At 46.7% G+C, this 12,195-nt stretch overlaps 1 protein-coding gene across 1 annotated transcript in view; it reads right to left on the minus strand.

The window, feature by feature from the left end:
• Nucleotides 1-4,992: 4,992 nt before the first annotated feature.
• The window catches only part of LOC135394256 (uncharacterized), a 726,492-nt gene continuing 719,289 nt past the window's right edge, over nucleotides 4,993-12,195 (minus strand). Inside the window, exons 16-19 of the mRNA XM_064624922.1 lie at nucleotides 10,120-10,290; nucleotides 6,859-6,980; nucleotides 6,714-6,793; nucleotides 4,993-5,304 (exon numbers count right to left, since the gene is read on the minus strand). Of these exons, the coding sequence (XP_064480992.1) occupies nucleotides 5,106-5,304; nucleotides 6,714-6,793; nucleotides 6,859-6,980; nucleotides 10,120-10,290 (572 nt within the window). The 3' untranslated portion in view covers nucleotides 4,993-5,105. The remainder of the gene's footprint in view (nucleotides 5,305-6,713; nucleotides 6,794-6,858; nucleotides 6,981-10,119; nucleotides 10,291-12,195) is intronic.

A 12,195-nucleotide genomic window follows, 5' to 3' on the forward strand; every position in this document is an offset into this window, starting at 1 on the left:
CAGTGTTGCACAATGGCAAGTAATGCCGCGAGCTCGCGCTGTGGCTGCCGCCACTGCCGAAATCTGCCGATCGCGCGAAAGCTGCTGTCATGGAGATTTCCACTCCCGATGAACGCATACACGGGATCCTACGGCGCATGCTCCTGGCGGGATTCCTCGGCTCGGCAACACGTCACGATGACGTGTTGCTGAGCCGGCCGTGGTCGCGTCAAGTTAGGGCCAGTTCTCACTTGTCGACGCCCGACGCGACGTCGCGAGCGGGCGGCGGAAATAGATGTGCATTTCCGGCGTTGGAAGAGGAGAGACGTCGAGCCAAAAAAATTGCCATGCCGGTCTCTTTCACGACGTCGGCGGGAGGTGGCGAGAACGATACACTGACGACCAATAAGATGACAGAGAAAGGCCACGCCTCTTCAGTTTTCGTCTGCTTTGGGCGACGGAATGCCACTGTGGTGGGAACATGAAAATCATGCGCCTTGACGGGGCGGCGGAAATGCCCGTCTACTTCCGCCGTCCGTTCACGACGCCGCGTCGGGCGTCGCCAAGTGAGAACTGGCCATTACCCGTTGTGTCTCCGCTCGGCAGCTCGTCACGGCGCGGCGCCAGCTGTCCTCCCTTCGCCGCTCCGTTTAAATTCGCTCCCGAGAAATCCGCTCGCGCGACGAAAGTAAAATTTCGGTTCTAGACTCAGAAAAATGTCTTCTTTCGAACGAAACGAAGAAAAAAATCGTTTCATAGTCCCTTTAAACTTCTTATTGTTGACAGCATGCCAGGGTCCTCGTTAATGGCCGATCGGAATTTGTAAATTAGGTAAGATTCCCGTTGTTCCCGGGAGCGGTCGGAGGTAAAGTTGGACTGGAGAATAAAAACTGAGGCTTCGTTGATTGAACGTTCTGGTTGTTTGAAATGGCGTGAGACTGGAAGATTAGGTTTCTTGGTAACATCCGATCGGTGATTGTTGAATCTAATTCGGAAAGAAGTTTTTGTCTGACCCACGTATTGAGCTCAATACGTGGGTCAGACAAAACCTTAGAGGTTGCAAACCCAGCCCACAAAGTGATAGTAAAAAAAGCCACAGTTCCTGAAATTGTGAAAGGGAAGGCATGATCCCAGCGGAAGCCGGATGCGATAAGCCATGCCTGTGTTATCTCTTTCTACTATCAGTCTGTAGGCTGCAGCTAGTGCTGCTACACTGCCCAAGCAGCACAATGTACCGAAAGTCGAGTGCAATAGGGGTGGACGGTATGTGTCTTATCAAGGTTCTTTAGCTTCACGCGTCTGTGCAAGGCCTTCCACCTACTAGTCAACCCCTATTGCACTCGACTTTCAGTACATTGTGCTGCTTGGGTGGGTTTGCCACCTCCTTTCGTCAGACCGACAAGGATTGCCGTCAAAAAGTCCATCGAGCGCTATGCTCTTGGTGCCCCGAAAAGCATGATGTTCGGCTATTTTTTCCGATGGGATAGTTCCTCAATATCTCTGTCAATTATCATGAATTTGAGTAAATTTGGCACGCTCTTCACATTGGTGGTGTAAAAAAGTGACATTTACTTGCCAAATTTCCGAGTTCGGTTAGCAAAACATTTACATAATAAAACTTACGTTACCACATCAGGAGGTGGCAAAAACCTAGTAAGAAGAAATGCCGTTGACCGCATGATCCTACGTGGCGTAGTTTTTTTATCATAATTAAATGACACGTTTTCTGGATATAATAGACAGGCGGAAGAAGCCGAAGCTCTTTTGCTGCACGTAGTGTACATGTTTGTAAGCACTCAAACGTCGCCATACCAGCACTGGAGATCTGTTTTGGCCTTGTTGGGCCATCATCAGCAGTGCGCAGGTAGGCAACGTTTGAGGGGAGATGATGTTGGGGGAAGGTGCGGTCAGCCTGCTCGGGGGTGGCGTCTCGGTGCACCCAGGGAGGGTGAAGAACGAAGGGTGAAAGAGGGAGTGGAGAGATCATGGTGGCACATGAGGGAGGGGTGTGCAGTCCCTCTTGCTCTTCGATTTTTGTAGTCCACCACACTACCCACCACAGACATCAGATGGGGTAACATCGCCAGTCGTACTGGCGGTTACCGTAGTGGTAGCCACGGTCGTGCTGAAGACTGGGAGGTGGTGGGTTCGAATCCTACCACTGGCTGTGCTGTCTGAGGTTTTCCAAAGACTTTCCATACGAATGTTGGCAGAGCTCCCCCTAAAGTCGACCCAGGACGCATGCTAACCCCCCTGACCCTCCTCCTTCCTGCTGCACTCTCTCCATCTGTCCACCTCTGTACGCCGCTCACAGCCACAGTTGCTTCGCGGCGCTAACACGGAACAAAAAAGGTCACCGTGGTACAGGAAGCATCCCAATGAAGGCTACTGAGGGATGCTTGCATGTTGTCTGTGGTGGGTAATTCTCTTGACTACCCAAATCCCAGAGCGAGAGGAACTGCACACACATCCCTCCCAGGGTGCACTGAGCCGCCAACCCCGAGCAGGGTGACTGGGTTTGGAACCCCGATTTCATGGGTTATTTTCTCTGATTCAAAATCTGGCCTCAAAGCAATGCAAGGTTCGACGACATCCTCACTTGCGCCGGTCGTCTACAGTGTTATCGCAGCATACAACTCTGCCGAAACAAAGGGTCACAACATCATCATCCAGTGGACCCCAGGGCACTGCGGTATCAGTGGAAAAGAGAAGGCGGACCAGGCTGCTCGAATTGCTCACCATAAAAGAACTACTCACAAAATCTACTTCACGCAATCCGATGCGAAGTACTCGCTGGCATCCTTACGTGATCGCCTCTCTAAAACCATGTGGACAAGCGACGTCATGAATCACTCGTTCCTCGCGCGAATCGACCCCAACTGCACCTACTGCCTCCCATCGAAGATGCCAAGGCCGTTAGAGTCCGTCATCCATCGCCTGCGACTCAACGTCCCGTTCGGAGCAGCATTCCTTCATAAGATAGGTGTCGTTGGATCGCCGAACTGTTCAACTTGCGGAACTGTGGAGAACACGGAGCACGTGCTGGTCACCTGCCGACGCTTCGACTTTAGTCGGCGAATACTGAAGAACGCCGTCGCGAAACTTGACAACCGACCATTTAGTGTTGAGAAGGTACTGGGGAGCTGGCCAAGGCAGCACCAGCAACCGGCGTTGTGTGCACTCCCGACCTACCTCAAGGACATACGTGCTGACATAATATTTTAATTCATTCAGTGCTTTCACACATCAAGCGTCATGGAACAGCTGGTCGCACCAGTGCGACCTACGTTTCCATTTCTTTCGTTCTATTTCTATTCTATTCTGTGTTTGGAACAGCATAGGTGTCGGACAGAATCCTCCGCAATCGTAGTTGAAAATCACTCCTGTACTGTCCTGGTGATATCGTTATTATTTCTGGATAATTCCAGAACTACCTCTGTAGAGTCGCCAAGGTCGCACATTTATTTTTGTCTGTTTACCTTCTATTCGACGTGAACAAATCTCGTGTCGTGTTCCGTTGCATAATGGTACTGGGACACCTCGTGTCTGATGACAACATATATGCCGTGAATGAATAAATAAACGCATGTCATTGTGCAAGAAACTTCAAGGTACTATTTCTTTGCCTTGCCTCACCTCACAACTACGAACGATATTCACAGCTTTGGGTATCCCGGTCTGTACTTTAGAATGTTTATGCCCCAGTGGAATAAAGTACGTACGTAGTACAGTTTAAGCACTACTTTGTACCTATACAGTTCCGGGTTTTTGGATTTATACGAAAAACTCCGCTTTTTTGGGTAGGGGGGGGGGAGGTTCCGGCAACCGAATGCTAAGCAAGGAAACTCCAGTCTGTAAAAAGCCTGAGTGTGGGCACAACTAGTCCTGTCCCACTAGCTGTGCCCATGCAGACTCAGGCTTTTCACATTATAAAATTTGTTCACCACCTGGCCTGCATCTCTGCCGTACTCTCGACAAGAAAATTCATCGTGACCTGATGACTGCTTGACGAGGATCCTTTCCTTTTGTGTCAAGATTGCCTCGCATTTCAGGTTAGCACCCCCACCCCGACCCCCAACAAGAAATAGTGTTTCTCTCGATCCAGATCCACTGTGCAGCAGTTTTCCACCCAAGCGCAAAGCATCCATATAATGTTGCTGGACTCAATCCTTGCCTCTAGAGGCACCTCGACATCGGAGTCACTGAATAATATACCCTATATTTAGTAACTCTACTGGTAGCTAAGGTTGTGCTGAAGACTGAGAGGTGGTGGGTCCTACCACCGGCTGCGTTGTCTAAGGTTTTCCCTGGGTCTTCCGAAGACTTTCCAGACGAATGTCGGCACAGTTCCCCCTATAGTCGGCCCAGGACGCATACTAACCCCCTGTCGCCTACTCCTCCTTGCTGTCCTCCCTCCACCTGTCCGCATCTGTACGCCGCTCATAGCCACAGTTGCTTCGCGGCGGGTTTATACTTGGAAAATGCCCACCGCCTAGCGTTTTCCTTTCTGTTTCCCGCAGAAGCCATACAAATTCTCTCCTTGAAATGGATATTCACGTCGCCAGGTGATCGTGATGCAGATGTGTTTGTCTGCAAGCTCGATCTGCCCCATAACAGTGAGCGTCTTTCAAGACAGCTGTTTCCCATTCGTTGCTTTTTACATGTTTCTTTTTTACTTTTTACTTTTTACGTGTAAAAACATAAACGACGAAAAATTCCGATATCTCAGCAAATAATGAACTCTGAAACAACACTCGCAGAATATGCCAATTTGCCAGAGAATCAGGAGGATTCTTACTTATATCCACGTTCTTAGCTCTTAGGGACTTCACACTGTGTTTGTCTGTTTGTGTGCTCGCCTCAACTTGGTTTCCATACTCAAGCTGCGCTCGTTCGCTGGCTTCGCTGTCGGGCTTCGACTTCCAGGGGGGGGGGGGGTATGTTTATTAGAACACGGGGGGAAAAGGGGGGAAAGGTCAGGCTTCCAGACCAAATGAAGAAAGTACCAGAAAGTACAAAATAACGTTTTTCGTTCTATTTCGATGAATGTGGATTATTCTTTGCATGACAAAACAAAGAGACAACGCATCTGCAAGCAAGCAGCATTCGAACTGCTCCAGCGGTAGTTACAAGACACGCGTAGGAATGGTAAGTCTGGTAGGCACTAGGCATTCGTTGGTCTGCATGCTCAGGGTGGATGGCTGTATGGTGTCTGGCACAGTGTCATGCGACTTCACCGACAAGGAGGCCGCTTTCAGAGCCACCTGCATGCTACGATGCTTGTCAAGTCCCACCAAAAGGCCGCACATGACAGCAGCAGCTAGACTGGAACAGAAAACAGACGTCGATTGGAATATAGTCACGAAACGTTTTTGCACTTTTTAACTTACTTGGAAAGTCATGACAGTATTACTATTAAGTCATAATCCATAACATTTCTTTATAGGTCACCGATTAGATAGGCGGCCTATAGGCAGGCCTGTCAGATGTGGATAGAGCTCTAACGTCTGATAGTTGTGGCAACATAGAAGTTTGGGCAATGGCGACTGAACAATTTTCGGGTTACCTGCTGGTATACTGCGGGTACTTTGCATTTGAGATTCTCGTGCTCCTACACTGGGTTGTTCGTTTTGCTATGCGTACTATGCGTTCATTTCTCCCTCCCTTGATGATCGGACTACCCTCAGTCGGTGTGATGTCATCTGGATTCCTTTCTCTTTGTGTGCTGGGATATCAGCTCTCGTTAAAGATCATAAGCAAAATGAAACATACAGAGCTAGTTTAGAGCTCCAGCAAAAAAGCAGGAGGAATGGAATGTTTAATTTTTTCGCGGGATGGTCGAGATGAAGGGTCCATTGGCGATAGGTCATCGATCAGCTCCACTAGCTTAGTATGAAAATAGTACCTAATTGTTCCCTTGAACTTCTATATTACGTGTCTTGTATTTATATGTGCGATAAAATATTATTTACTAAATTGAACGCTGTTGCTTCCCATGTTGTTTCGTTTTCATTCTTTTTACACTCTTCTGCCTTCAGAAGGAATGAAAAACGGGAAAACACTTTTACCCGGGCTTGTAACGGAAACAACATCTCCCGCAATCAACCCAAGATGTTTCAGCTCTGCTGCCGATGAAACGTGACAAGTACAGCGCTCAGTGTAGAAATAACGTTTTGTGACACAACGCTGCATAACGAGTCTAAAGGAGCACGTAGAATGGCTCAATAAAGAAATGTCAGGGGGAATAAAAATTAGAATTATAAGCCCTGTGATACATATTCGCGGGAAAAGTACTAAATGCAGCGCGCATTCCTGTTGCGCAAGAGAGCTTTCAAGCTTGCGGGTCAGAGACATCTCTTTCCTCGGCTGCTTGTCTGTGACGTCACGTCGTCCACCCAATCACACACGTCTTTTTTATTTCCTTATTCTTGTTGCGGTTGTATTTGGCACCGCGCGTCTCGTGTCTGACACGGAGGAGTCAACCGGTCGCCTTGCTCCCGCGCTGTAGCAGACGATTCTCGGCAGCCAATAAAAGTGATCGGATGAGGTGACGTCACAAAGCGTCAGTCGGTGTTGGGGGAATTCGCCGCCGCTGTGTGCATTCTTGTAAACATTTTTCTCGGGGTATACGCGATTCTCAAAGGAAATATTTTGTGCGACAGTTCCCGTAGGTAGCATGCTAATATGACGCGGGGAAAAAATTGTTAGCACATTAACCTGGCTGGAACGCTCACCAATCTCCGGCTCCTGAAACACTGCACATGGTTCCATTGCCCTTTGTGATGGGATAATGAAAGGCTTCCACCTCATCTGACTAACAAAAGAAAAACAAAGCCACATTAACGTGGAACAAAAATGAAAGCGATGCCTTCTGCTTACTTGAAGGTGCTTCCTCGTAATGAACACGGCACCGTGTTGACCCATCGTAACCAGAACACCGAGCAGATGATGCATCAGGGGAAGACTCAAGCGAAGAGCTTCGTCGATGAGAACAGCTTCTGCTATTAAATTCAGTTTGATTAATGGCAAGAATAGAAGGCGATGTGGTAGAGCACGTCGACTTGTCCCATCCTCCATGCAGGTACAAAAGTAGTGGCGCCTAGAAGGCATAGTCAATTGCGCACACTTTTTGAAAATGTAGGCCTAGTCCGATACACGCACTTATTGAAGTTGTGAATTAAAATGTTTTCATGAAGGTCCTAGTGGAATAATTGCGTGTGAAGATTTCGTACAACTGCTAGGTTTATGTTGAATATAATATTCATGAAGAGTGATTAGGAAAATTTCAGTTACACTGTTAAAACAGAACTTCACCACATAGCACACTCCTAGCCAACCATCATTTCGAATGATATCATTCTGTGTCCTGATTTGTTCAAAACAGGGAAGAGGCGCCTATCTGGGACAAGATAATCTGTCCCAGATAGGCGCCTCCTCCCATTTTCAACAAATCAATATACAGAATGATATAATTCGGAACGATGGTTGGCTAGGAGCGTGCTATGCGGTGAAGTTCTGTTTCAACAGTGTAGTATGTGAAAAACTAGATCTCTTAGGGAAAGTGGCTTGCCCTGCACATATTCCTCCTAATAGAAGTTAGATAATGTTCAAAGAAGCATGGAAGTATTCTTACTTCTTTACCGCACGATATGAACAAACCAGTTTCAGAAACTGTCACGTTTCATTTAAGAATCACAAATTTCTTTAAAAATGAGGTTATAAGAATGCGCGCACACTCTTAAAAATGAAATTCACCGCATAGCATGCTCCTAGTCAGCCACACTCTAAAAACAGACCTTCACCGCATAGCACGTAGTGCGCCAATCACAGACTTGTACGTATCTTGAGTACGTACTCAAAATACAGTATTTTAAATACTTTTTCCAGTATTTTGGTACTCTACTCAATACTTTTTGCGACAAGTATTTTTAATGTATTTAAAATACTTTTTTCGGTATTTGCTACTCAGTACTCACAATACTTTGCTTCCTCGTCAAGCCATATCCAGCACACTTCCCGCCGTGCCGAGATTTTCAGCTCACTGGAATTTAACCCCTTTTTTCTTCTTTTTATCTTTTTTTCGGGAATTCGCGAATCTGTCATTTATCCTCTTGTACAATAGGCTGGTCCCAAGCCTGGCCTTGCTTGTCAATAGCCAACTTCGTCCGAAAACCGTTCCTATTCATATTGCCAGGTGAATCACCAGGGGATTAGGTACAATATAATCCCGGCATTTATTTCCTTGGTCATCAAAGCAATAAACACGTGCAAGAGGTTGAAAGACCCGAACCGACATACAGGAGGGATTACGAAGTTTTGGGTCAGAACATAACAAAGTTTACTTGGGTTCACCAAAGTTCACCAAGCATTACTTGACAGTTGACACCAAGACGTTGCAAATGAAAGATATGCATGGCTGATGAAGTTTATTCCTTTCATTTGTAAGGCCACGTTCAGAATACGCGTTTCACTTACTGCTAATACTAAAGTACTTTAAATAGTATCTTAAATACTTCTTAGAGTATTTAGTACTCTACTCAAATTACTTTCAGTTTTGAGTATTTTGTACTCTATTTTAAATACTTTTTCCGTAGAGTATTTAGTATCTTATTTTAAATACTTTTGCGCAGTATTTTGTACAAGTCTGGCCAATCATTGCCGCGAACGATAGGGTCTTCTGATTCGGCGAGAGAAGAGCGCATACGCCTTTTTGCGGCAATTACCATATACCCAAATTGCCACAAAAAAGGCGTACGCCCCCTTCTCTCTTCGAATCGGAAGCGATAACCCTATCATTCGTGGCAATGGTTGGCGCACAGCGTGCTATGCGGTGAAGCTCTGTTTCTAGAGTGCATCATCTCGGATGATATCGTTATCTGCCCTGATTTGTTGAAAACGGGAAGCGTACGCCCTTTTTGTGACACTTATGCTGTTCATAATTGTCACAAAAAGGGCGTACGCCTCCCGTTTTCAACAAATCAAGGCAGATAACGATGTCATTCGAGATCATGGTTGGCTAGGAGCGTGCTATGCGGTGAAGAGTGCAGCGGCGGGGTCACCGCGCCCTGCTTCTCCTCGTGTGTGGTGACGTCTGGTCGGTGGAGCACTTTCTATTTGCTGCCAAGGATCAAACGATCCGTACCTTACGTGTAAATGTACTCCCATTACTTTTTTTATCGGTCAAGACGCGGGACGGGCAGCGCAAAGTTAAACTGCAAAGGAAAAAAAGGAGGAAAAAGTGGCGCGTGCTTCATAATTGGACAAAAGACATGACGTCACAGCCTGGAAGCCGAGGGAAGCCCAGGGCGTGAGTCGTGACGTTTCCCACATACGTGAGGCCGACAACGGCAAGCCCAATCACCACCACCACCACCACCACCACCACCACCGAGGGAAGCAGTTTTCTGACCCGCGAGATTGGAAGCTCTCTTGCACAGCACACTCTAAAAACAGAACTTCGCCGCATAGCACACTATGCACCAACTACTGCCACGAGTGATAGGGTGCCTCTGATTCGAAGAGAGAGAAGGGGGTGCTCCTTTTTGTGTCAATTATCAGATATCCAAATTGACACAAGCTGGTGGTGGTGGTGGTGCTAGTGGAAGGGCTCGCCGTCAAATTGACACAAAAAGGGCGTACGACCCCTCTCTGTTCGAATCAGAAGCGATAATCCTATCACTCGCGGCAATGGTTGGCGCACAGCGTGCTATGCGGTGCTATTCTCTTTTTAGAGTGCAGGATTGCACGCTGCACTCGTATTTTTTGTGCGAATATGTATCCCGGGCTTGTAATCCTAATTTCCGTTCCTCCCGGATTTTTTTTTTTTTTTTTTTGCGAGTCCTTCCATACTCCATTCCTGCTGAGAAACGCGCCTGCAATCTTAGCAAGAAGTAAATTTCATTTTGCAGACAAAGCTCTTCAGGTTGTTCTTCTTAGACTTCTCTTGGACTCTTCACTTTCCTTTCTCACGAGTATCCAATAATGAATGGTAATTTATTGTTTTTAGTGCTTTAAGATGTGAGAAGTGAGAAGTGAGTAAGATGTGATGTGAGATGTGTAGATTAAGTGTGATCCCCACATTCTTAACTAACTCTGTCTTTAGAACCTATGTGTTCTTTCGTTAGGTAGCCGGCAACCAACCTATGGTTTCTGAAGCAACATCGTCATTGGTGTCATCAGCAGCAGCCACTAGTCTGTAAATAACTCGAAGTTCCTGCAAGTTCGGCGTGATGTACGAGAGACCCTTCCAGGTGTCAGACGAGTGCAGAAAAGGTTTCACGGCCTGGCGTATATCTGTCGGTTCGTACCACACTGAAAGACACAATAAGCGAGTTTTAAATATAAAAATCAGCGTAAATAACAAAACCGTCTGAGATGAAGTATTTGAGCTCAAGGGATAACAGCATTTCAATGTGTATTCGCTCGGACCATCTGCGATTCCTTGCGTTTAGCAACGTGACACGTCTTGGACGCATCCAGCGTGTGCTTCGGAATTGTTGCTTGGCGGACAAAAAGAATATTCTGGAATGCTTGAAAACAAGGATTGGTATGTAAATTGCAGAGGCTCATTAAGCGATCGAAGCGACACCTAGGCCGGCGAGTTCCATTCAGCCATAGGCACTCGTTGACTTGTTGTGAGCTGTCCTCCTTCAGACCATTGCTTGGGCGTTGGCGAGAAATAAGTGTTGTGATTGGTCGTTACTTCTACGAAAGTGGATTGAATGTGAATGCCGAAATTCGTATGTGGATCCCCTTTGCACTCTTCAAACGGTCACTTCTAGTAGAGGCACACTTTTAAAACGGTCACTTCTTACGTTACCTCTGAAAACTGATAACTCCTGCTGTACAGGTTACATAATGGGTAACGAGCTTAGACGAAACGCTCTGGTGGCCAGAGCCAGAGGTTACAGGCAGCGTCATGATCACCCGCAGGAGTTACACGATCACAACGCGCTCGATGTAACCCGTAAACAAACTGTTACTCGTAAACAGGTAACGCTTATGACGGTTCTGTGGGCACTGTCTCAGCGGAATACTTTCAGGTTTCTGCCGCAAGACGAAGTAGTCACACCCTATTTCATAAACCTCTGTGCATAGAGATTATCGCGTAGACAGCACAGAGAAAGAGCAGATTGGTGAATTAATTTCAGTGCATTTTCGGCATACTTTCGATCTTGACAGCCGACCACATCCCGGTATTACGCGACGTTGTGCAATGTCGTGCCAATGCGGGATTGCCCTAGTTAGAGGTTATCCTATACCTTTTACCTTTAGAGGTAAAAACTCATACACATATACATTTTTTACCTCTATTAGAAGTGACCGTTTCAAGAGTGTATGATTGCGATCGGCAGGTATCGGAGTATAGAACTCGTCTCGGTTTTGTGCGTTCTTTCTCATTCGTGTAGCAGTGAGAGGCATTCCCAATGATCAGCTGCGCGTGCATTTTCAATATGCATTAGAGCGCAATTCCGTCGACTGGCTTCAAACGGGAACACAGTGACGGGAGCACCAGGAGGGAGGCATCGGCCGCTGAGGAAGCAGGGATATGTACCTCGACGAGCCGGCGTTAAGCAGGGGCGAGTACTCGGAAGCAGGTAAAGGAATCACGCTCTTCTGCACTCAAAGGGAAATAAGCCGTTTTTGTCTTGTCCCTGGGTAATTGGTCGTATCGTGAATCACTATTAATAACGCACCGAATGAGCATGGACATCGGGGCGACGTTGATAAAAGTATCAAGTGTTAAAGTATTAAACCATAAAGTGTAAAAAGTATAGACGGTACTTTCGTTTTGCATGCATAACCATTTGTGTATATACGTACCTACCTCTTCGCCTACAAGAGCGACACAAAGAGAGAAAGTGGAAAGAAAAAATGGAAACCTGTCTCCTCTCTTTGGTAATGTCATGAGTTTCTTCACACCGATTGGAAAACCAGAGGACAATGAGGATGTACATTCTATAAGGCAGATCATCACCACGCAACACCATAGCCTATCACCGTTCCAAGTGATAGCGTTCTGTTACGAATAATATGGGTACGCCTTTTTGTGACACTTTGCGTTTATGTTATCGGCGCAGGAAGGCTTACGCCCCAGTTTCTTCAGAAATCAGGTGTCATGTAACGGCAACAGTGAAACCCGAGACACGGAAGAAAAACAGAAGACGACGCTATGTGGGTTTCACTGTTTCACTGGGTTTCACTTCACACACGGGT

Source organism: Ornithodoros turicata, chromosome 5 (assembly GCF_037126465.1).
Source record: "Ornithodoros turicata isolate Travis chromosome 5, ASM3712646v1, whole genome shotgun sequence".
Lineage (NCBI taxonomy): Eukaryota > Metazoa > Arthropoda > Arachnida > Ixodida > Argasidae > Ornithodoros > Ornithodoros turicata.